This window comes from Macaca mulatta, chromosome 8 (assembly GCF_049350105.2).
Source record: "Macaca mulatta isolate MMU2019108-1 chromosome 8, T2T-MMU8v2.0, whole genome shotgun sequence".
NCBI lineage: Eukaryota > Metazoa > Chordata > Mammalia > Primates > Cercopithecidae > Macaca > Macaca mulatta.
This window is the reverse complement of record NC_133413.1, coordinates 106,714,044-106,740,565: the sequence shown is the minus strand read 5'-3', so window position 1 is coordinate 106,740,565 and position 26,522 is coordinate 106,714,044. Positions and strand designations below refer to the sequence as shown.

Genomic DNA, 26,522 nt, shown 5'->3' with positions numbered 1-26,522 from the left:
TCCCTTTTGCCAGGAAAGCGGGCAGGAAGCTTGCTGTCACCCGCCTCCCCAGCCAGGTGTACTGAATATGGAGGTAGAGACCAGGCTTCAACCAGAGTATTATGAGTATCAGAGTATTATTACAAGGGATAGATTCAGCTTAGCCCTGTGAGGCCTTGGAGGTACTTGGCCCTGTTGCAAACCCTCGAACACTGTTAGACTGTGACAATGAATATCTCTTTGCAGGAAAAGCAGCTTCAAAATTCCACCTAACAAGCTGCAGGAAAGGGGATATCAGAGTAGACCAAGTCACAGATGAACTTTCTGAAATGGACTAAAGGCATTTTTTAGTGAACATGGAAGAAAAGGAAGATTTTTACAATTCAGCATTCCTACAAACTAAAAAAAGTTCACATCCGACTGTTTTTTCTCCTCTTTGGTAGACATCAATGAAATAATTCCTTTAAATTCACAGAAGATAGCAAAATTGAAAAACCATATTTATTTAATGCATCAAATACCAAAGTTCAATTAAGGAAACTATTGCAATCTTCACCTGAGATAGGCCCATCATCAGGTTAGAATAAAGTGTGATAAGGGAAATGCTGTAAAGACCTCTATGGCATAGTAACATGACTGCAGCCCACCAGTCTCAGCCATTACTGATACTGACCCTTGCAAAGAACCAAATCTCTGATATAATCCTGGGAATGTGCACACGTATGTGAAGGAAAGAGGTGTACTATGTAATGGAACACTGACAGACAGACGTCTTAGTTCTCCTTACAGTTTTGTTTGTTTTTTTTTTTATAGTCTCGCCCATCGCCCAGGTTGGAGAGTGCAGTGGCGCGATCTCGGCTCACTGGAACCTCCGCCTCCCGGGTTCAAGCAATTCTTCTGTCTCCGTCTTCCGAGTAGCTGGGACTACAGGCGCCCGCCACCACGCTAGCTAATTTCTGTATTTTCAGTAGAGATGGGGTTTCACCATATTGGTCAGGCTCAAACTCCTGACCTCAGGCGATCCACCCACCTCAGCCTCCCAAAGTGTTGGGATTACAGATGTGAGTCCCACACCCAGTCAGCTCTCCTTACATCTTGATTTCAATCCTATAAATGGGAAATGGTATGGAGCACTATCTGGTCTACTGTGGGAATTCTAGTTGTCATAACAATAAGAACCATATAAACAACGCCCACCTGGTAAACATTAGGGTGGGCCCAGGAACTCTGCAGCAGTCACTGAGCACATTCCAGAGAGTGTGCATGTTAACCCCCCAACCCCGTATTTAAAGGGGTAGCTTCAGTCTGGCTGCCCATGGTTACATTTTTTCTTCCCCACCTTGTGTTCAGCCTCCCCTTCTGTGTTCAACCTCCTCCACTTCTCAATGACCCCGAGGGCCTCTGTAAGTGCAGGATTCTACCCGAAACCCTCCCAATTCCAAAGGGTGGGCCTTGGCATAAACAGGCATCACTCCAGGGTGCTACACGGTGGCTTCTGAGGGAAGACCAAGAAGGCTGAACCTGTTGTATTTGGGAACGAATTTTATTTTCTCCTGGGTGCGCACCTTAGGAGTTTACTGTAAAAGCAGAGTCCTAGTGAAAATAAGACTGGCATTGATAGGATGTCTTAATCATCGAAATGCTTAACAGGTCCATGAAACATCCTAGCATTGCGGTGAGAGTGGTTTGGCCAAGGTTTCTATGAATGGTGAAAACAGACACAAGAAATGTGGGAAGAAGCTTTGGGAAGACCAAGGATGAAAAAAAGGGAAAAGAACCTAACACTCAATGCAATGCTACTTAAGGAAAAACACATAAACCGTCCTTCATGCTTTCGGTCCAAAACAATGTTGTCTCTTAAGAGGGAGGTTTGCAAACAGAGAACATGAGATCATTTACAATCAAATCATTTCAGATATTGAATGATGATTCTGAAATATACATTCTATTTCCATCAATATGAGGTCTATTTCCGTACAAATGGTGAAAAAAGTAGACCAAACCCAGCAGTATGGCTTCTAAAAGGAATGGCAGCTGTGGTTCTGGCCAGCCATGGAAAGCACTGGTTTTGTAAGTACTATAGTAAAGAGCTCTTACTGAAGGGAAATAGAAAGTTTCAACTCAAAGAAAGGGCATGGAAAGTATCTGAGGACTTTCCTGGCTGTTTCTTACAAATCCATGGAGAAAAAATTGTCTCCTGTGCACCCTGCTCTTCACAACGCCACAGTAAAGTCGAATTCACCACCTGTGAAACAGCTGCCTCCTGTAGGCTGGCCACGGAGGAAGCACACATGCTCCATCAGTTGGGCCAAGGCTACAGTCAGACGAGTATGAAAGTGTCAGGCCCAGCGCTCCCGGAAAGTGAACGCGGAAACACTCAGTGAGGCACCACAGGCACGAGAAAGAAGAGACAGGTGTCCAATGGGCACAAGTATGTCATGCTTAGAGATACACAACACAGGATGAAACAAAAGACATTTATTTGCAAAGTACGATCATGTTTAAATTGTACCTACGTTTAAAAATGGCCTCTTTGATCGGTTATAAAAGTGCAGGCAGCTTTTATAAAACACACACTTTGCCTCTCTTCTATCCTTTTGTGGGAAGCAGGCGGATGCTGGCTGGAGGACATTTAAGAGCTTGGAGCTGAGGCTCATCACAGCCAAACCCCTCACTTGCCAAGGGAGCGGAGCTGCCACTGACGCTTCTCCACTCCCGCAGAATCTCCTATTGAGCCCTGGGCCCCCCGAGGACAGGATGTGACCCTGGCTGGCATGATTCATTCAACCCCTTCATCTCAGAATTCTTTTGCAGAAAAAGAAACACATGACACTTCTATGGTTAAAGATTTCCTTAAAGAAGAAGAGACATCGAAACGAACCTTTGTGCTCTGTGAAATGAGGGCACAAAAGAGATTACTTTCAGTGAGTTGGTATCTGTAAGCTAATCAACTGGGTACTGGCCTCTTGTTAGAGGAAAAAAAAATCCAACTTGGAAACCATTACCACAGGAAAAAACAATGACTATGTTGTTCATTTCCTGTTGGTCACTTGGCAAGTCTAAGAAGTAGGACATATATATCCATAAGCCCTTTAAAATACACATCTTTTCTTTTTTCTTCTCACTATATAAAACACATATATACTGTCCTAAAGTCACTTGAAAAACACACTGACTGCTTACAATCAATGGAAGATACCAGTAGGATGCAAGAAAATGTGCATTTTACAGACAGACCTTTGATAGGCTTTAACGTGAATTGTTTTATTTAAAACAGGGATCCATCAGAGGTGGTGAACTATCAGGGTCAAGGTTCTAGAGCATGGCACAGATGAAAGGTAATACTCACCAGCACCTCACATGGGACTCAGTGACAATGTCAGCAACACACCATGGAAGGAGAACAAACCCGATGTAAAAGGCACCTGGCTGGGGAGAAGCTGTGGTGTTCACTGCCTCTCCAGCAGGTTTGCTTTTGTGCACTGTGGGTAAGTCCGGATGAATAACATTGGGAAGGGAATAATCGGAAGCAAGGCTCCTATGCAGGCAGCTACCCTCTCCTGATTGGTGTACACTCGCCATGTGGTGGAAGGTCTTACAGGAGACTGAGGTTACCAAACAGGAATGCAACACCTCTCTCCCTTTTCTGCTCTAGAAGGAAGGGGAAGCCTTCCCCCAATGTCAATTTCAGCAGCGGCTTCTAAAGGCTGTTAAAAAGCATCCTAACTTAAAAACAAATAACAACAGTAACCAAATAAAAGACAGAAAAGTGGCCTGAACTTAAATCAATCAATGGAAAGGTAGATTCATAAAAATAAAATAAAAACTGGCGACCAGTCCATTAACCATGGGGTTAATGCCTTGTCTGAAGATGTTTATGCTGCATCCACGATACAGCAGGCGAGGAGCTGCTGTTGGCAACTGGTAAGGAATAGCTACCGTTTCCCTCCAACACACCGCACTGCTACCGGTGACCGCATGCCAAGTGCTGAAGTTAGAAGAGAACCCACGTTGGCAAAGGCCCCCAGGCGATGAGCTGCCTGACGCGGCCAGGTCTGTGGGAAACAAGACTTACGATCTCAAATAATGACCCCCAAGTGCCCTCGCCTCTTCCTGCTTGCCCTGTGCGCCTCGACCTCCTCACAGGGAGATCCAAATGAGTTCCGTTTCCCTCTCAGTTCTAGGCACTCTGGAACATCTTTGATTAACCAGGGTTTTTCATTTCTTTCCAACGCCATTGGTGACTTTTGACTTGGAATGCCGATTCCTTCTCCTGGAAGAATGGCTTTCGTTGTTGCTTGCGTGCTTGGGTGGGCTGTCTTCAGAACCTGGCCAAAGGAATCAGAGCACACCGTCACCCTGGGCTCTGGAGACTGGTGGCTGTCCCTTTCCAGACCGCCCTAGGCTTCCCGGGGTACAGGTTCTTCCCTGATACGTGCACTCCCCCTAGTGGCCTCATTCATAAATGAAGGCGAAGCTCTCCAAGAACTAGTACTGAAGGAGCACACGCCCAGCACAGGGTTCAACGCAACAGCCCCCCAAAGTCTGGGTGGTTCCTGAAGCGTGTGTACATCTGCCCTGTGTATGATGGACATGGTCATGATGGTGAGGACCAGAAGTGAGAACACAAGTGAAATGGAAGCCCGAACGAGGGGCAATTAGAACACACACCATGCGGTACCCATCCTGCCTTGCAACCAAGGGTTTCCATCCCTTCACCTGCTCCACACCACCTTCTAAACCCGACGTCGGGAAAGATTCTTGACACTATAAAATCAGAGCTATTTCACGCCCTCTACCACTTGATCTGGAGAACATCTTTACAATTCAGGCCCCTGCTGCCCATGAGGGAGGGCACTGGGCAGCCTCTGCCCTCCGGCTGAGCCTGTGGTCAGTCCCTGCTTGGCCTAGAGGCCAAGTCAAAGGGTTCTCTGCCCCAGGGCTCTGATCCAGCCCCATAGGAAATCGCCACCTGAGGCTGCCAGCAAAGAAAAAGTTACCAGAGTTACTGTCTCCACTGTAAGTAGCATTTGGCTTAGACTAAGAGATTCTTTCCCCGCTCAGAAGACTTCTGTTTTTGTTTGTTTTCTTTTTTTATTATTCCATCTAGTAAATACAGCTCTACTACTGCTTATTTCTTTTCAGTGGAGATCCTGTGAGTGCCAAGGTTGTTTGTAAGGGCATGGTTCTAAATAAGATACCTGGGGAGCTCCTCTGCCCATCTCTATCAGATTTCACAACGGGTCGCTCACTGATCAATTCCGTGATTCAGGAGAAATTCCCCAAAAGGGCAGCCAGCAACTCAGCAGAGTGTATGCTAGTATCTCCCCTGGGAGATCTTTAATGAGCCTGATGCCAAAAGAACTTTGGAGAATGACTGCAACAGAGCGCTTTCTTCTCCATTGGCCCACCGTTTCTCTGAGCAATTTTGTGAACTAAAATTCAGTCTTTAGTATTTGTAATTTTCTTTCCTCAGCCAAGCTTCCCAATCAGCTTATAAGAATTGACAAGGAATTACTGTCCAATGAAGTCACCTCAATGTCATTATTCTACAAGTCTAATTCTTTGAAATAACCAGGTAGCCCCAAATCTTCCCAAAGCGATCCTTAGAGGCCAGTGGAGGCTCCCTAACTACATGACTGAAATCTCTTACACTGCTCTGCTCTGCCTCTTGAATAAATGCCATTAAAATGATCCCCCTTTTGAAAGCCTTTTCCTTCTGATACACAATTCTTTTTTGTTTTTTGTTTTTTTTTTTGTTTTTGTTTAAGAGACAGGGTCTTGTTCTGTCTTCCAGGTGGGAGTGCAGTGGTGCAAGCACAGCTCACTGCAGCCTCGAATTCCTGGGCTCAAGCGACCCTCCTATCTCCGACTCCTGAGTAGCTGTAACTACAGGCATGTAGCCACATCTGGCTAATTTTTTAAGCTTTTTGTAGAGACAGGGTCTTGCTCTGTTGCCCACGCTGGTCTCAAATACCTGGCCTCAAATGATCCTGCCATGGCTTCCCAAAGTGCTGGGGTTACAGGCATGAGCCACTGTGCCTGGCCGGATATACAATTCTTCCTGTTCACTCATGATGAAAGCCAAGAGAACGTTCCCATCAGGGTGCTTGAAACAGTGTGGGGCCCTCACGAAGGGCAGAGCTACATGGAGCCTCTTCTTATAAACCAAGTTTTTCACTCAGATCCTGTGAGCATTTTGCACGTTTCTTTTTCTTTTTTCTTTTCTTTTCTTTTCTTTTTTTTGAGACAGAGTCTCACTCTGCTGCCCAGGCTGGAGTGCAGTGGCATGATCTCAGTTCACGGCAACCTCCGCCTTCTGGGTTCATGCAATTCTCCTGGCTCAGCCTCCTGAGTAGCTGGGACTACAGGCGCCCGCCACCACACCCAGCTAATTTCTGTATTTTTTGTAGAGACAGGGTGTCACCATGTTGGTCAGGCTGATCTCGAACTCCTGACCTCAAATGATCCACCCGCCTCAGCCTCCCAAAGTGTTAGGATTACAGGCGTGAGCCACCATGCCCGGCCATTGCATGCTTCTTAATAAGTGACAGGAGACATTCGACGGGTAGGCCTGAGACCCTTCAAGGCTTATATCATCTCCACTTAAAGAATAAGTAATAGTTCCACATCTCAAGGACCCAGTAAAATTTTAAACAACGAACAAGAAGATACCTTTTGTCCCTTTCCTGTGATGCCAGGAGATCTCTGGACTGTAGGTGCCATCTTCACACTCTGAGTAGGTCTAGGGAGAGAGACAGGCTTAGTGCAGGAATTTCAGGAACTCCCTGGGAGAAGTGGCAGAGCAAAAAGGCGAGCACGCTGCATCCCTGCCTCTCCCAGGCTGGGATCATCACTGGCAAGTGACAGAACCTCCCTGTGCTTATGTTTCTCGGCTATAAAAACCAGGTTCTTTCCTCTCCCGGGTGATGCAGAATCAGTCTTCCACAACATGCCTTAAGTTCTTTAGACTGAAGGTGTAAGTAAAGGATGAAATTGTTATTTTTACTGAAAAAAAAATTACTGTCTACCAGACTGCCATCGTGTCTTAAAGTCATTCATGTCTATTTTCTATTGTGTCCTCATATCTACTAAATGAAGGTCAGGGCGAGCGTTTGCCCAGAAGGGCCATAGGCCAGAACACAGGAAGAGGCCTCCACACAGTTCAAGAGCTGGGGAGAAAACCCGGCTTCCAAAAGCCAGTCCACGGCTTTCCTATCACTTTTTTTTCCTCCAAACAAACATGACATTTTTTTATCTAACAAAAGTTAGATAAAAATATTGATCTACTGAACAGAGCAGTCACAAGCAGGGCCAGCAACTGCTAGGGAATGAGTTACGACATGCAGTTTCTGCAGTGGCAGGACTGGAGGCCCTGACCTCAGTGTTCGCCTCGCCATATCCAGAGCACAGGCATGTGCTCTGAGCTAACCTGCCTCTCCTTCCATACCTTTTCCCGGTGACCATAGTGTTCTGCATACCAAATCATGCCGTACAGACAGAGGAAAGTGGTGAAAGCCTGGAAGAGAAAAACAAATGACGCTGCACAAAAAAATTCAATTGCCCAGAACTTCGGGGTTTCAATGGGAATTAATGCAGGACGGCTCAATGCATTGCCGTCTGGACGCAGGTTACAAAACGGCTGGACATGGCAGAGATCAGACCTCAAGGGGAGGGTGCACACCCAAAGCTTCTGACAACAAGGGTTATGATGAGACCACAGTTACTACCTGTGACTCTACTATCAGAAACCAAGAAAGACCATTTTCAGATGTGGGATACGGTGGGATGCGTTTTCTTGATAGCTTTGCGGGTTCTGTTGAAGACGACACAGAGGATTCTATGTTCTAGTTCTGATTTTCAGGGCCCACTCTCTCCCGGTTTCCCCATCACATGACAGCGCTAAGAGGACTCAGTGTGTCAGCTTCTAGGGGGAAGAGGTCACAACGGCCCCTGAGGGCCCAAGGACAAACACTCCGGGGGCAGAGGGTGGGGAGCTCAGCGGGACAGGGCTGCCCTTGCTTTTCCAGGCTTTTGAGTGTCAGTGACCCTACTCTGACCCCAGTTTTTGTTTTTCTTGGTTATATGGATAGGAAAACAAAGAGAAAATAAAGATGCTCTGTAAGGCCCTGAGTGGAATGAGGAGGGTGTGGCCTGTGGGTGCCCAGAGGCAGGGACAACCTCTACTCCACACTTGCCCCACCCACTCGGCCTGCCCCCACACCCTAAATTTTACCCTAATTTAAGGAAAGAAAAGCATAGACAAGAATCCAAAGTTTCAAAACATGTCAAAAAAATCAAAGCTTGGGAAAAGTCTCCGGCTGCCTAGACTGCATACCAAAGGCAGAAGGGAGGGAGGGCCAGCGGGGAGAGCAGGGCCATGAATCTCCCCGGCCTCACCTTCCCCACTGCAAGCAAAGCAACCAGAACAAAACAAGCAACTGCCTGTTCCTTCCGAATTCCTCGTTCTAGAAACCCATTCACATCAAGCCATCCCGGTGTTGAGCCTCCATCTCTCCCCCTGCATTTCCTGTGGACACCTGGGCACCTGTCATTTTCCTGGACCCCTATCATCTTGCACCAACTGTGGGGACAGCTGTGAGAGCATGGAGGGACCTTCTCAAGGAAATAATTTTAGTTCTGAGAATCATAACTTTAGATCCAAAAGGTCACCTCAGAGACCATTAACTCCATTGCCTCTCATTTTCCAGAAGAAGAACGAAAGCTCAGAGAGGTGAACATTGGAGCTGGAACTCAGGTCTCTTAAAACCCCCGATCTGAGTTTAAGGGATGGCTATTGATACAAATATTGGCTTTATGCCTATATAGCTTTATTTCTCCATCCATGTATCCATCCCTGAGGATGAAAAGCATCATGGGAACAGCGAACAGCAGCAACTTCCCCTCTTCACGGCCACAGTCTGGTGGTAGGGTGGGAAGGCAGGGGCTGTGAATTCTCATCATGGCAGCTTGCAGTCTAGCTTTGGCCCAGTTCCTTTATCAGCGACATTTCCTGGTAGCTGCTGGATACACAGTGCCATCTTAGTTCCAAAAAAGAAAGGAGAGCAACACTCCGGCTAGCCATCCTCTTCCGTGCCAGTTACGTGGAAGCAGGAACAGTGGCAGCGTGGAGAGAGAATGAGAAGCACAAGCAACGCCACTGGTTCATTTCTACTAAAAAAAAAAGACAAAAAACTAGCCGGGCGAGGTGGCGGGCGCCTGTAGTCCCGGCTACTCGGGAGGCTGAGGCAGGAGAATGGTGTAAAAACCCGGGAGGCAGAGCTTGCAGTGAGCTGAGATCCGGCCACTGCACTCCAGCCTGGGCAACACAGCGAGACTCCGTCTCAAAAAAAAAAAAAAAAAAACCCACGTGCAAACTGGCATATACCTACAGGTTAGGGATTTTTTTTTTTTTTTTTTTTTTTGAGACGGAGTCTCGCTCTGTCACCCAGGCTGGAGTGCAGTGGCCGGATCTCGGCTCACTGCAAGCTCCGCCTCCCGGGTCACGCCATTCTCCTGCCTCAGCCTCCCGAGTAGCTGCGACTACAGGCACCGGCCACCACGCCCGGCTAATTTTTAGTAGAGATGGGGTTTCACCGTGTTAGCCAGGATGGTCTCGATCTCCTAACCTCGTGATCTGCCTGCCTCGGCCTCCCAAAGGGATTTTTTAAAAAGCTCATCTCCATCAAAAAATTAGGCCACGAATGAATACATTAAAACTACAAAGTGAAAATGACTTCCAACCTTTAACACACTCTAATGCTTGCCCAGATTTCTTATATATACCAACGTTAAGTGTGTCATTTTCATGGCATGGAAAGAGTGGGAAGGACTAGAGATGATTTGCAGAGTGTAAGCCTGTGTATGCGTTAGGACCCTTACAAAGAGCAAAACAGGACATTCTGGGTTTCACACAGGGGGCAGGGGGGTTAGGTTCCACCTCCCCAAACCAGAGGGCTGTGGGGAGGCGGGTCCCTCCACTAGAAGTGTCATTGCAAACTCTGACCACCAGAGGGCAGGCACGCGGGACTCTTCCCTTCCCCAGCCCCAGGCCCAATAGGACAGGCAGTGGCAGCTGCCGCTCCCTCCAGCGGCAAACGGCAGGCAAGTGGAGAACGACAGGTGCTTATCATCACAATCGTCACACAGAGGGTCTGTTGTGATTGCCAAATCTACTTCACCTGCATACAAAGAGGCCCATTTTACACTTGTCCCAGCAAACGGAAGCCGGTAATTTACAGGTTTGCAATCACACCTGTGGAAATCTAGGCACGTACCCACTGAAAATGTCAAGGCTCAGATTTAAAATAGCAATTGCACACGTCGTTTAAAGAAAGGGCAGGGGAGCGAGAAGAAACTACATGGGGTGACAGCCAGGCTGTCCAGGACCACGGGGGCTGGCGGCAACGAGAGCGCAGGACCCCAGCTTGGCTTCTACATTATGGTAATGAGCATTCAAATTAATGACAGCCGAGCAGACAACCACGCTCCTGGAAAAGCTTACTAACCAGCACCCGGGATCTTTGCTTCTGCATTAATCTCAAGCTCCTCCGTGTGCGCTCTCTTACCAGGCCAGGGGAGTAATTAGGGGCTTTGCTTCTCTGAGTGGTGCAGAAATCACAGTGTAACTTGAAGCTCTCTTATTTAATAATGTTCGCCTCTACTCCTAAGTCTGAGATCAATCTTGCTCTTTATAATAAAGGTCAGGAATATAAAAAAAAGTGCCAGGACCTTGTTTCTGCTCTTCTTTAAAGGGAGGCAGTGGAGACCCCTCATCATCCCGTCTCAGGGCCTCTTTTCAGGCCAGGTCCCTCTCTCATGTCTCATCACTGGTAAGTCTAATCAGAGATTCTGCTTGTCTTCAAAATCCTGCTCATCGTCCCCGGCCTGACCTCTTATTAAGGAATCCCAGCCTCAGTCAGCTCCTCTCCCAGAGGCATGTTTCCCGAGCTCATAACCTAATCCCAGGACTCCAACCGCACCCTCCACATGGGCTCCTCCCAAGTATTTTATTTCCACCAACGTGGAAATAAATCTTCCCAGTGTTACTGACAGATTAGAATTTCCCGTCAAGCAGGAAACTTCCACCTGTAAATTCTAAAGGTTCCTCAAACCCAAATCCCCTGAACCAAATTCACCTCCTCCTTTCAATGGGCTTCTCCTATATCCTCCAATCTGTCACTAGCACCGGTGGCCACCCAGTGGCACTAATTAGAACCTTTGGAGTGGCACTCAAGTGCCCTCCCAGTGATCACAACAGGAACGGCATCATGTTGAGCGGATTCCTTAAACAACTCTCAGATCCAGCCCTTCCTCTGCATCTTCAATGCCTCTGCCTTGGTTCAACTTCGGTTACTTGTCAAGTAGGCCTGGCAGCACCTCTGACTGCACCTCCGGCCCCCAACCCATCTTCCCTCTAGACTCTCCCAGCCTCCATGGTGTTTCTCCATGAGACACAGATCAGACCACATTGTTTCCCCACTTAAAAATCATTGGGGCTCTGACTACAGCCGTGCAAAGCCCTTCCTGAGCAGGGGACCCTGTCCTACTCTTCATCCAACTCGCTCTCTTCACTGTCACTCCTCAAACAGGTCACCACCTTCGTGAGCCGCTGGGCACTCTCACAGCTTCCTGTCTTTGTATGTTTGTCCCCCGGCCACCGGTCACCTGTATGTCGCAAGTCTTTGTTTCTTGAACTCATTCCTTTATTCTCCACGAAGCTGCCGAGTACTTCCTATGCACCAGGCACTGTGCTTGAGACAGTGGGGCCAAAAGGATGACTTCAACTTATTCTTTCTGAGCAAGGAGTGCAGTGTGGAGAAGACAGATAGAAACAAAACAAATTCCACTGCACTGGGGTTAGAACTGAGAGTTACACACAAAGTGCTACTGGTCCCAAGGAGGGAGCTATCTACTTGCCTTGGAAGTCAGAGCATATTTCATTGGGGGGGCATATGTTTAAGTTGGTTTTGGGGTATAAGTTTCACCAGGTAGATAAGGCAGGGAAAGTCTTTCAGATCAGGCAGAGAAAACAGCATGAGAAGGGAAAAAGAAGTCTGAAAGGATGACTTGTTTAGGTAACTACCAGCAGAGAAGTGCAGCCTGAGAATAGAGTACACGTGGACAGATGTGATGGCATGCTCCCACTATGAAGGTCCTGAACACACGAGCAGATTTCATAATTCATCTAGGAGGTTTCGTGGTGGGGGGCCTTCTTCCTTCTTGAAGTTTCTTCCTGTGTGGAGGAAGCTTCACTGCTTCCCTCCACCCCTCACTCCTTCCCTGGGGAGGAGTCACACCTTGACTGGTGACTCTAAAGCCAGCATTTCCTGCAAAAGGTGAATTCTCAGTAATGAAGATGCTACTCTGATCCCCATATCTTTCCTCTATCTTGCTTATCTCTTACTTATTTTTTAACTCAGGTGGGGAAAAAGATTGTGTTATTGTGCCCTCTCAAGCCCCCAATCAGAGAGAATGATTCTTAGCAGAAGAAAGAGACTGAGTTCTGAATTTGGAAGATCATTTTGACAGCAGCAAGGAGAATGGATTTGGAGGGCAGAACGGCAAGAAAATGTGTGCTCTGACAGCCGCAGGGGCAGTGGGAATGGAGAGGAGATGGAGTTCAGCTACACTGTCGAATTAACAGAGCTTAGTGACTTGCTGATTCGAAGAGTGATGGAGGACAGGAAGCAGCCTCCAGGTTTTTAGCTGGGGCCTGGGAGGTTGGGGGAAAGCCAGCCATGCACTGCAACCCTTAAAAATCCTGCTCACGTATCACCAAGGAGCCTTCACTAACCCCAGCATGTGTGCTGCTCTAAGTATCCTTTAGCCTTATGCACACAATCTTTTATAGTATTTATCACATATTAACATAATTAATTTGCATGTCTAATTGCCATCTGAACTCACAGATCCTTGGAGGGCAGTGATGAAGAGCAGTTCCCTACAGAGAATGTCTGGGTTTGAGTCCTGGTTCTCCCACTTAACTACCTATGTGACCGTGGGCAAGTTAGTGAGCTTCTTTGTGCCTTCGTTTCCTCATCTATAGAAGAGGGATAAGAAAATACCTTCCCTCAAAGTGTGAAGATCAAATGTGGAATTCATGAAAGTGCTTAGAATAGTCTCTGGCATATAGTAGGCATCAGTAAATCTTATCATCGTCATCTATCTGTGTGGCTAGAGCCCCAGGCACAGCACGGAGGAGCACTCAGCAACTGTCTGTGAATGAAGCCCGGACTAAGAGGTCTGCACCAAGTGAAGCAGAGGTCAATGGGAGCATAAGAAATGGTGCATGTCCTCAGTAAGTTACAATCACACAGACACAAAGGCTAACCCATGTAAGGAGGTATATTCTAAGTGTCAAATAAGTAACCGAAAGTCTCTAAAACTTAAAGAGAAATTAGAGGGGTCCCTACAGTCTGGGTGACTGCTATGGTTTGAATGTCCTTGCCAAAACTCTCCTTGAAACTTAACTGCCAACTTAACAGCATTAGGAGGTGGGACCTTTAAGAGGTGATAGGTCATGAGGGCAAAGCCCTCATGAATGGATTCAGGCTGTTACCTTGGGAGTGGGTTCTTGATAAAAAGCATGAGTTTGGCACTTCCCTCTCTGTCTGGTGCACTTGTTTCTGCCTTCTGCCCTTCCACCATGGGATGACCTCACTGGATGCCAGTGCCATGCTTTTGGACTTCCCAACCTCCAAAACTGTGAGTGGAATAAACTTCTTTTCTTTAGAAATTACCTAGTCTGCAGTATTCTGTTATAGCAACAGAAAATGGACTAAGACAAAATTGGTACCAAAAAGTGGGGTGGTTACTATAACAAATATTTGAAAATGTGGAAGCAGTTTTTGAACTGGCTAATGGGTAGAGGCTGAAAGAATTTGGAGGCACAGGCTAGAAAAAGCCTGTATTGCTGTAAAGGGAGCATTAAGGGCGATCCTGGTGACGGCCCAGAAGAAAAGAGGGAAAGCCTCAGTCTTCTTAGAGATTACTTAAGTGTTCATGACCAGAATGCTGGTAGCAATATGAACAGTCATGGCCATTCTGATGAGGTTTCAAATGGAAACGAAGAGCAAGGATTGGAAAGTGGAGTAAAGGGCATCCTTGTCATATAGTAGCAAAGACCTTGGCTGAATTGTGTCCATGCCTGAAGGCTTTCTGGAATGTGCAACCTAAGAGCAATGAACTAGGATATCCGGTGGAAGACAGCCAAGCAGCAAAGCATTCAGGCTACTGTGTGGCTACTTCTGGCTGCATACAATGAAATTCAAGAGGAAATAAATGACTTAAAGATAATTTATAATTAAAAGGGAAGCAGAATGGAATAATCTGGAATATTCAAAGCCTGGCCATGTAAGGAGTGAAAAAGCATATTCCAAACACTAAGGGTAAGGCCACGTGACTCTTAAAGCGATTACCATGGAAAGAAAGAAACCAGGTGCTATTCATCAAGAAAATGGGAGGAAGACCCCTGAAAGCAAAAGCATTTCAGAGATCTTCAAGGCTGCCCCTCCCATCACAGACCCAGAACTCGAAGAGGGCAGAATGGTTTTTGGTTACAGGCCTGGGAAGCCCTCCCCGGGCTCACTGACCAGGGCTACCTAGGGACTCTACTCCCACATTCTAGCAGAGCACTCCTTGGCTGCCTTAGTTGTGGCTCAAGTGGGCCTTGGTGTGGCTTGGGCTACCACTGTGGGAGGGATAAGCTATAAACCGTGGTGGCGTCCATGTGGTGTTAATTCTGCAGATATGCAAAATCCAAGAGCTGTGGAGGACATGGCTTCCTCCACCTAGATTTCAAAGGATGCGGCAAACTACCTAGAAGACTAGGCAAAAACCCGCCACAGGGGCACTGCCACTGCAGAAAGTCACTACTAGGACAATGCCAAGGAGAAATGTGGGGTTGGAGCCACCAGAGAGGAGCAGTGGCAGCAGGGTCATCCCCAACACCACAGAACTGTAGGGTCGCCAGTGTGCAACTCCTGCCTGGAAGAACTGAAGCACTGGCCGAACCCGGCACAGCCACAGGGGTGGAGCTGCCGGGCCTGGGGGCCCAACTCCTGCCCCAGGCCAGGATGCAGAACATGGAGTCAAAGGAGATTGTTCTCCAGCTTTAAGATGTAATGTTTCCCTGTTGGGTTCTGGACTTACTTGGGACTGCTTATCCCTTTCTTCTTGCCTGTTTCTCCCTTTTGGATTTGCAATGTCTATCCTATGCCTGTCCCACTATTGTATTGTGGAAGTAGATGACCTGTTTGATTTCACACACTCACGGCTGGCATAGTTCTTCTTGGCTGTGGCTCAAGTGGACCTTGGTGTGGCTTGGGCTACCACTCTGGAAGGTATAGGCCAGAAACTGTGGTGGTGTCCATGTGGGATTAATTCACCTCAGGATGAATTGTGCCTTGACTATCACTCATATCTGATTTAGATGAGACTCTGAACTTTGGAGTTGATGCTGGGCCAAGTTAAGACTTTTGGGAAATCAATGTATTTTGTACGTGAGAAGCAGGGGTGAGGGGTGGAATGCTATGGCTCGAATGTCCCTGCCAAAACTCATGTTGAAACTTAGCTGTCAGTGTAATAATATTGGGAGGTGAGGCCTTTAAAACATGATTAGGTCATGAGGAGTGCACCCCATAAATGGATTGATGCTATTATTGCAGGAGTGGGATTGTTATCACAGGAGTGTGTTAGTGATTGTGAGAGTGGGTTCCTGATAAGAAGGGTGAGTCCGGCCCACCTCCTGCTGTCTTACATGCTCACTTCCACCTTCCACCCTTCCATCATGGGGTGACCCTTGCCAGATACCATGCTCTTGGACTTCCCAGCTGTTAGAACTGTGAGCCAAATAAAGTACTGTGATTTAATTTCTCTGTAAACTACCAAGCCCATGGTATTCTGTTGTAGCAACAGAAAATGGACTAAGACAGGGACCAGAGAGGACTGCCTGGGTAGGTGGCCTGAGAAGACCTTTCTGGTCACTGCTGCCTAGGGGCAGTGGTAAGGAGGCAGCTGGGAGGCCTGTGATTTGCTGTGGTGAGGAGGGTTGTCTGTCTTGTCTTGGGAGTACTGCCTATCTCACCCTCCCTGTGGGCAGGTGGTTCTCTGGTACCCAGTGAAGAGGGCACCCACCTCTGCCCCCTGCAGTCAGGTCCTATTACAATTCAGACTTGAGGTGCACACGCCAGAGATATATCCGAGAGAAGCATGGTGAAAATCTCTGGGCACTTCCGACACATTTCCTTAACCGATTCCTTACATTTAGTCTCACCGACATGGAAAAATATACTTGGGCATTAATTCTGTAGTTTAAATACAAAGGAGATCATTATTCCCCTCTATTGTTCAAGATGAAACAGGACAGAACAGGCTCACTGTGCCTTGGCACAGTTAGGATCTCTAACAAGTAACCCTAAAAATAGATCCCGTTAAAGGCGATAAAAGACACATTAAAAATACAAAGGTTAGTCTTGCCAAAAAAGAGAAAAGAAAAGAAAAAATTAGACCCAAATGTGATTAAGCCTGCAGATCCAATTACCGACTTACAGAAAATACAGAGGACAAAGACATATGTTAAATTATAAGATAGGATAAAAATAAGTAAAATCCAGACTGTGGGAAAATCTATAGGACAAAAGAGCTGCTTTCTTCAACTGATAAATTACGAGGGAAAGAGGGTTAGCGATAGAAGGAAAACCTATGGATTAAGAGACTTAAAAGGCATGCCAACCAATCACGATGGGTGAATGCGGATTCAAATACATTGTTAAGCAAATACAAGCTTTAAGAAAAAGTTAGTAATTTGAACACTGATTAGGTACTTGATGATATTAAGGAATTACTGTTAATTCTTTTTCAGATATGATAATGGTAGGGTGGTTGCATTAAACCTAAAAAGCATCCTGAGCTTCTTTTAGTGATCCATCCTGAAATATTAAAGGTGGATCCGTTCCAAAATAAGTTAGCGGTTGGGGCCGTGGGTACAACATAAGAGGAAACACAATTGGCCCTGAGTTAATAACCGATGATGGGTTCATGAGGGGCCATCTATTCTCTCTACTTGCACATGGCTGAAATGTTCTATGATTATTTAGAAAGCCCAATACATTTTCTAGACTAAGTGAAAAATCTTAAGCTTAAATATAAAATAAGAACTTTTCTTCAAAATAATAACTTCAAATATTTAAATAAAGAATGGCAGTCACAAAATGTGTAACTGGGTGCTATCTTACTTCATTTGAAAGGTGAGGGAAGAGCCCCAGGGCAAAAGAACCAAGGCTTAGGCCGGCGTCCCTCCAGGCTCTTCCCCTCAGAGTGGAAGGTTATATCCAGACTTGGGTTATAACATGGGCCTGGAAGGCAGAAATTGCAGGATCGAATTATCTTCCAAAACATATTTTATTGCCTGTGAATCACCATATGTCCTTTTATATATAAATCCATGTGCAATGATATGTATGTTAAGATGTATACGGCATGATGATGAGAAAGCAAAGTGCACTGTGATCTTCCTTGTCCCTTCATGGCAGTCCCTAAATGTGTAGGCCATGTAGACAGATTCCCATGAGTGAAGTAAATGCACGTGGGGTATACCTGACGAGGGCACTGGACTGTAACCTGCTCAGGTGACTCATTTCAGATACTGTGTAGGTGTGTCTTATTCTTGAAATTAGGCTGGTGGCCAGTCTCAGACAATTACAACAGAACATCTTTTTATGAAATTCTAAGGAACTTTGACACACAACTTCTTCTCCCTCTGTTTAAAGCAATACTATGAGAGTTTAGCTAATGCTTTTGGGTAAAATGCAATGACTTACCACGCAAAGAAGCCAAAGCACAACATAGAGTATTTGGGTCTTAGAGAAGAGATCTTGTCCAAATTTTATGCAGACAATGGCCTCCAGGAAACCAATGACCCTAATCAGACAGAGAACAGAGGGTAAGTATTAATCCGTCTTACCAGAGGATACACATTATCCAAAATATGCATGATTGAATCAAAAAGTTCAACTCATCATGTGATTTCTGCCCCAAACACTGGTAGCAGGTACCCCACAAAATAACACTGTTCGAGCCAACGGCATTTATTTCGGAAATAATAAAGAATTTTTCACCTCTGCCTTCTTCCCAGACCAAAATCATGACTCATAAATTTTAATAGCTAGGGCGCTGGCATCACCTAACTTAGTCCCTCCATTGCTATAAGGGTGGGTGATCACGCCGCCTCTGCTGGAACCTTCTCAGGCACAGGGAACCTACTACCTTTGCAAGGTGGCTTATTTTTCTGGTCAAACTCTTTAGCAGTTAGAAAGTTTTTCTCTGTCTCAGGCTGGTATCTGCCTCCTATACCTCCTACCCTGGGTCCTGACATTGCCCTAGCATGTCACAGGTGAGAAAGCATCATTTCAGTGGAGGAACCCTGAAGGCTTTTTTACTGTACTTCTGAAGTCTAGACTGTGATTAAGAGGCTAGCTGGCTGCCACACGGGGTGAGTTTGACCCTTCCAAGGGAGTCTTTCAATAATTTGAAGGCATTAATCACATTCCTTCCCAGCCTTCTAAGAATTTCCAGATTAAATAGCCCCATTTTTGGTGACAATATAAACCCTTTACCTTCTCTTGATATGTAAAAGATTGTGCTAAATACAATTTTTTTGTTTAAGGAAATGCCACACACTTCATATTTCCCCTTTAAGGCATTAAAAAAGCCACTCTTGTGTTCTGTATCTTCATTTATGGCTATAAAAATTGGGCTTTTCTAAAGGTTCAGGACTTGGAGGTAAGAATGGATGAGGTGAGGTTGACACAGTTGGCCATGAGATCCCAGGCAGCATAAGAATAGTGATTTCAGACAAGTCCATTTTATGCATTCCTTGCTCAAGATAAGATCTGGACATTCCAGGAATGGTGTACTCACACAGATGTTTTCTAAAAAGGCAAGAAGGGGCAGGGCATGGTGGCTCACACCTGTAATCCCAGCACTTTGGGAGGCTGAGGCGGGTGGATCACTTGAAGTCAGGAGTTCAAGACCAGCCTGACCAAGATGGTAAAACCCCATCTCTGCCAATAATACAAAAATTAGCCACACATGGTGGCACACACCTGTAGTCCCAGCTATTCAGGAGGCTAAGGCAGGAGAATCACTTGAGCCTGGGAAGTAGAGGCTGTGGTGAGCCAAGATGGCACCACTGCACTCCAGCCTGGGCAACAGAGTGAGGCTCTGTCTCAAAAAAAAAAATGGCAAGAAGGGCTAAGAAGGCCTTTGGCACCCCAGCTTACTGGCAGACACAGTGGTCACTGCCATCATCAACAGTGCGGATGGCTCGAAACAACTGAAGGCCTGAATGCCTGGAGTTAGAACCACGTCAGCAAAGCAGCAAAATCAACAGAAAGTCTCCGGAATGTGTCTTTAGAGAGTCTGGGGCTATCTTTTCCCCTAGCCCAAACCAAACAAGGTTTAACAGTGGTTGGCTTGAATCTTTAAAGCGCTGCTCCACAAAGCGTACCACATGTGAGAAAGCATCATTTCAGTGGAGGAAGCCAGGTTTTTTCACTGTACTTCTGAAGTCTAGACTGTGATTAAGAGGCTAGGTGGCAGTTACATGTTTGGTATTCCAGTCTGTGCAGTGAGGAGACATAAAAAGGATGATTTTATCTTTGGTTGGGACTTCCTGAAAAACTCCTATGCTGGGAGTGTTGAGCTCAGGACATAAGTGTGATTATCTACCCATAAGCCAGAGGGAACACCCTGAGTTCATTATGAAAGATTTCTGAATATTCAACTAGACTTGAGGGTCCCTACTTTTTTTTTTTTTTTTTTTTTCAATGGAGTCTAGCTCTGTCGCCCAGGCTAGAGTGCAATGGCACAATCTCGGCTCACTGCAACCTCTGCCTCCCTGGTTCAAGTGATTCTACTGCCTCAGCCTCCTGAGTAGCTGGGACTACAGGTGCGTGCCACTACACCCAGCTAATTTTTGTATTTTTAGTAGAGGCAGGGTTTCACCATGTTGGCCAGGCTGGTCAGGAACTCCTCACCTCAAATGATCCATCCACCTCAGCCTCCCAAAGTGCTGGGATTATAGACATGAGACAGCCTGAGGCCCCTTTTAAAAGCATGCTGATTGGCCTACTAAAGCTGTGTTTCTCAAACTTTTGTGATTTAAGACCCATTAAGAACCATGGCAAGAAACATAATTTTCACTGTGATTCAGTATACAGGTGCGCGCGCACACACACACACACACACTCACGCACTGAAACAAAAGCTTCATAAGACAATTTGCATCCTTATTTCATTTTAAGAAAATACTGGCCAGAACCCAATCATTGGCCTCATAATGACCTGAAGTTTTTTTTAATTTTTTTTGTTTGTTTTTTTAATTTTTTGAGACTGTCCCTGACTCTGTTGCCCAGGCTGGAATGCTGTGGCATGATCTCGACTCACGGCAACCTCCACCTCCCAGGCTCAAACAATTCTTCTACCTCCCAAGTAGCTGGGATTACAGGCTCACGACACCACGCCCAGCTAATGTTTGTATTTTTGTAGAGACATGGTTTTGCCATGTTACCCCGATTGATCTTGAACTCCTGAGCTCAAGTGATCCACCCACCTCAGCTTCCCAAAGTGCTAGGATTATAGGTATGAGCCACTGCACCTGGCCAACCTGAAGTTTTTTCTGAAGACCAGTGCTTTTGAGTTAGTGACTTTAGGATATGATTTGCTTCAATGTGCTGAGGATTCTTAGCTAAGCCATTGTCTGTGTGTGTGGGCACGTCTCATGAGAAGGTGGCTAGGAGGAGGTGAGGGGGTCGGCTATGGGATTATATAAGTGTGGAGAGTCCCGGACTGAGGCCTGGGCATGGGAAAGGCACAAGGAAGGGCCAGGAATCAGGGGAAAGGGCTGAGTTGAGGTCAGGATAGCATGGACATAGAAGGCCACCCTTAGGCTTGGCTTTTAGTCTGAGGGGATCCTAGAGGGTCTAGAGCAGAGGGTTTAACATGGTTTTCTCTCTCTCTCTCTCCATATATATATATATGTAATTTTATTTTATTTTATTTTATTTTGAGACAGAGTCTCACTCTGTCGCCCAGGCTGGAGTGCAGTGGTGCAATCTCAGCTCACTACAACCTCTGCCTCCTGGGTTCAAGAGATTCTCCTGCCTCAGCCTCCCAAGTAGCTGAAACTATAGGCGTGTGCCACCACACCTGGCTAATCTTTTGTATTTTTAGTAGAGAAGGGGTTTCACCATGTTGGCCACGATAGTCTCAACCTCCTGACCTCGTGATCTGCCCGCCTTGGCCTCCCAGAGTGCTTAGGATTACAGACATGAGCCACCATGCCTAGCCAGTTTGCTTAATATATATTTTAAATATATATATATATATATATTTTTTTTTTTTTTTTAATTTTCAGCTTTTATTTTACATACGGGGATACATGTGGAGGAATGCTACGTGTGTATATTGGACCCAGGTAGTGAGCATAGTACCCAGCAAGTAGTTTTCCCACCCATGCCTCACTTCCTCCCTCCCTAGTAGTGAGCAGTGTCTATTACACTGATGTTTATGTCCATGTGTACTCAATGTTTAGCTCCCACTTTTAAGTTAGAATATGTGGTATTTGGTTTTTTGTTCCTGCTTAGGATTATGGCCTCCAGCTGCACCCATGTTGCTACAAAGGACATGATCTCGTTCTTTTTTATGGCTATTATTCCATGGTGTCTATGTACCACATTTGCTTTATCCAGTCCACCACTGATGCACACCTAGGTGGGTTCCATGTCTGCTATTGTGAACAGCATGGTGATGAATATTCAAAAACCTTCTGCTGGCTGAACAGAACTGTGTGAGAAGACAAGAGCAGAAGCAGGGAGGCTACTGCGCTCATCCAGACACGGGGACTCAGGTTGGGGCTGTGGAGATGGTGAGAAGTGGTGGGAACCCAACGATTACATGGGCTCCTGTAACCGCCAGCAACCGCCCCCACCATTACCTCTGGCCCACTAGAGGGAGTCCTCATCAATAGCATCCTTCCAGAAGGCTAACATTACTTTTCTACCAAGACTCAGAGGGCGGCTAGTTTAGGGCTGAGGCCCAAGGCTTGAGCACAGTGGGAGCCTGTATTAAGCCCACCAGTGTGAGACCACCTACCTCCTCCTACCTCCTCACCCCCAGGGGGGCTGGGGGTTCCTCCGCACAGCTCAGCAATAGGTCCCTTTACTCAGTTCAACTTTAAATCTCTTTGAACTTTCCCAGGATAAGCTAGGTGGCCAAATTGTGGCTTAATGGAATTCAGTCAGGGCCTCCATTCCCTGTGGTGCCATCCACCATCCTGTATCTTGATTTAGCAAGGTTAAAAGGTAAATAAACATTTGGGCAGCCTGAGGTGCTTCTGCTGGGAGCAGGCACTACAGATTCCTGACCTAGGGCTGGTTACTGGCGCACGTACTCCCAGCACCCCCGATTTGTGGAGCCAGCTCCACAAGGTGGGAAAAAAGATGATGTTAATGCAGAGCCCAGAGTCAGGAGCTCTTCGGTGAGTTGAGTGAAGCAGGCATGCTAGCAGGGTTGTTGTAGGAATCTGGGGGATGAAAGCTCTAGGCTAGTGTGTGTGAGCCAAACTTGAGAAGCAGAAGAGGAGTTTTTGGCTTGCCAACAAGACTGCACGTGGATTCTGAGGATGCCACAGCAATGCCGGGGACATGGAGGCCGGGTACCTGGCTGCTGCATCCCACACGCACTGCTCCACGGCTGCACAAGCAATCCCTGGACGGCTCAGAGGGTGGGTGAGCCCCTCTCCTGGCAGCCAGGGGCCGGCCTCCAATAACATGGATGGAGACGTGAATCCATGTTAGCTCAATGACCACACAATCACACAGGATGACATGAAGCGTTCTCCAAGTTCAGGAGTGAGCTTCTAGTTCTGATTAGCGGGGGCAAAGACACCTTTTTGGAGGAAGCAAGAGCTAAGTGTGGCATAAACAATAGAAACAATTCCTACTGCGCTCCTCTGAACTTTCTAACTTCCAAAGAATCCCTGGGGCAAGGAGGGGAGGGGAGAAGCAGGTCTTGGGTGGCAAACCCAGAACTGTTCTGCTTAGTCGTTTAGATACTTAGTAGGATTTGGGGCAAGATGCCATTTGAACACAGGGAGGTCAGCTGCTAAAAAAACAAAAGCTTTGTAACCACTGTCAGAGCTTCTGAGATGTCAGTGGAGGTGTACTTGAGTGGAGGGGATGGGGTGTGGCAAGATACGGGGAGGATGAACAGACACAGTCATGAGGAGAAGGGGAACTGGCTATAAAGCTATACCAGCAGGACGGCGGTGACGCCCTTTTGCTGGGAAGGGACTCCCCTCCTGACACCTGTTCCCCTGTGTTTGCGCCCTCTTCCTAGAAGGAAGCTCATGCTCATAGCTGCATCTACCCTTTAGACAGACAGTCTGGGCTGGGTAGTGGCCCATGCCTGTAATCCCAGCACTTTGAGAGGTCAAGGTGGGAGGACTGCTTGAGCCCAGGAGTTCAAGACCAGCCTGGGCAACATGGTGAAACCCCATCTCTACGAAAACTAAAATATAATTAGCTGGACACTGTGGTGCATGCCTATAGTCCCAGCTACCTGGGAGGCTGACGTGGGAGGACTGCTTGAGCCTGGAAGGTCAAGGCTGCAGTGAGCTGTGATCACTGACACTCAACTCCAGCCTGGACAACACAGCAAGACTCTGTCTCAAAAGAAATAAAATTTAAAAAGAAAGAAAGCCCGAACTATGGGCCTGGAAGAACAACAGAACAAAAGCACAATTACGAGAAATTGTAAGGAGGAGAGAGGGATAGAATGGGAAGTCAACAAAGGGGATTGAAAAGAGAAAAGTGAGAGGAAATCCAGGACAGATGTTGCAGAGGGAAGAGGACAGTTTCAAGAAGGCAGATACTGTATAGAAGATCCGAGAAGAGGATGGGGAAAGGACTGGCTGGTTTGGAGCTGACCTTGGAGACCAGCAGAGGTGGGAACTTATTGTGATGGACACATTAGCAGAGGTGGGATAACAGGCAGCGAGGAAACTGGTCAGGTGAGGAGCAGCTCTGGCTGCCTCTGGGAGGCAGGATGCAGTCCTGGGCCCTCAGGCAGGGTAGGCTCACTCTCCCGTGAGGGTCCACCCCATGCACTCCCAGGAAAAGGAAAAGCCAACTGTGCACTGCTGTTCCAGCAGACCCTTGGCCACCTTCCTCCTAGCACTAGGCGAAAAAACACTGCTTCTATTTAAACTGGGCCAATACTCTTTTTGAGGCAGAGAAGCTCAATTCTAATTGGGGTGGAGTGGGGAAAAGACAAAGATGACATAAACCCCACACCTGGGGAATTTGTTCACATCAGTCTGGCCCCAAAACTCCCACCGAGCTGAAGGAATACCATGTGACATCTAAATAGAGAAAGAGCCCACCTTTCCACGTGGCTGCTTTCTCCCTGTCAGGGATCCCATTCCCTTGCTGGATGGCGCCCTCTCTTTGCTGAGTGCGACACCTTTCGTATAAAAGGTTTAAAAGCTCAGTCTATGGCACAACTGTTAGGGATGACATGTATTTAGCTACAACAGCAAGTAATTCATAAAAACATTTTGAGGATACCATGTTTATAGAAGAGAAAGTACCCTCTTCAGGAGAAAAAGGTTGGAGTGCTGGGAAAGAACCCCAGGCGGGTACTCCTAATTGACCTTTGCCTTTCCCCTTCCACCTCCCAAAAGGCAACATTCAGAAAGTCACTATTTAGGGCACTGCTCCCTCTCATTTCTCCACCTTACCAAAGTCTGAGATCATTCCAAAATTAGTGAAAAGAAAGTTATAAAGCAGCTACTAGTGATTAAAGGAAACCACACACTTAAGTGTTTTCTGTTTTGATAGGAGAGGAAATAATGACAAAACGTCGGGGAGATAGAACTGGGGCAGAGGAAGGAAGTGGGTGGCCTCCGGGGTCAGGAGAGCGGGAGGCTGTGGTTCCTGTTTCACCTTCCCTAGCTGGCAGTGTGGACCGTGCAGGGGGCAGCTCTCATGGTTGTTCACACTCACAGGAGGATCCACTGGGTGTGATTTATGAGGTGGGCTTTATTATTTTTCAGCACAGCTCACTGGTTCTCACAAGATTCATCAATCTTGATATCACACTGTTCCGGGGGTTCTCAATTCTCAGTAAAGCACACTAAGTTAGCCCAATGATCCCTCCTTTGCATTTCACTATATTTTAATCACTTTCAAACAAGCCACAACTTTCTGGGGCAGTGTTTATCACTCTTCGGCATAGTTTACTTTTTTCCTTTTTTTTTTTCCTTAAAAAAAAAAAAGAGGGAGAGAGAAAGACGAGGTCTTGCTCTGTCATCCGGGTGGGAGTGCAGAGGCACAATCATAGCTCACTGCAGCCTTGACCTCCTGGGTTCAAGTGATCCTTCTGCCTCAGCCTCCAGAGTCGCAGACTACAGGCATGTGCCATCATGCCTGGCCGACTTAAAACACTTTTTGTGGAGACAATGTCTCGCTATGTTACCCAGGCTGGTCTCAAACTCCTGGCCTCAAGCGATCCTCCCGCCTCAGCCTCCTAGATTGCTGAGATTACAGGCATGAGCTGCCATAGTGGAGTTTACCTTTGCCATTTCTCCCTCCGTGTGGATGGTGTTTTATGGTTGTCCAATTAGAAAGAAACTTGTCATGACACGACCTCTCTCTCTGACCCACCTATTTTCCTCAACACGTAAATCGATACAATTCTGTGGAAAAAGAAATCCACTCCACAGCAGAATAATAAGACCTTGCTAAGGACTTTTAAATATGAAAGCAAAATGCACGTGGAAAGAATGTGTGAGTGGGAGAGAAGAGCTCAAATGCAGGAAAGCCCATTTCCTCCTTGGACAATCCTTTAGAAGGAGCGGCCCGCATCCCTTCTTCCAGGACACAGGGCCCTCACACAAGAAGCGGGAGCGCTGCCTCTGCTCTGTCAGAAATCTGGGAGATGTGTGAATCCTCCCTCCTGCTATATCATGAACAAAGGAAACCAAATCCATCTTATCACCCTTTACGCTGCAACCACTTTGGGTAAGAAAATCAAGCTTACCACACAGAACTTATGAGAAACAAATGACAATGGCCCTTAGTCTTCTAGGGGTCAGGAGGAACCTTCCTAAATCTAACCTGAGTATCAACATTTTTAGCCTTTAAAACTATGTCACCCTTCAGAATCTAGATGACAGCTGGAAACACACACACACACAGAAAAATGGAAAGGAATGACATTAAAATATTAACAACAATTATCTCCAAATGGTTGACTTCTTTGGGTGATCTTTAGTTCCTTCTAGATCCTTTACTGAATTTTTATCATTGTGCAAGTATTACTTTTTAATTGGGAGAATGTACTGTTTAAATATCTGTGAAAAGTAATTTCTTCTGTATAATGGGTGTGTGTGTGTGTGTATATATATATATACACATACACACATACATATAAATAAAATCTTGTCCACTTGCCTTCACAGAAAAATTATACTGAAAGGC

The 26,522-nt window shown here is 46.5% G+C and overlaps 1 protein-coding gene across 3 annotated transcripts in view; it reads right to left on the bottom strand.

Annotated features, from left to right (window-relative positions):
• The window catches only part of PTDSS1 (phosphatidylserine synthase 1), a 95,291-nt gene that overhangs the window by 20,985 nt on the left and 47,784 nt on the right, over positions 1-26,522 (bottom strand). The window contains 4 exon segments of one of the 3 annotated variants that reach the window (NM_001257822.1): positions 3,227-4,307; positions 6,655-6,724; positions 7,430-7,498; positions 17,802-17,901. In NM_001257822.1, coding sequence (NP_001244751.1) covers positions 4,198-4,307; positions 6,655-6,724; positions 7,430-7,498; positions 17,802-17,901 — 349 coding nt within the window. In that variant the 3' untranslated portion in view covers positions 3,227-4,197. 3 annotated transcript variants of the gene reach the window in all.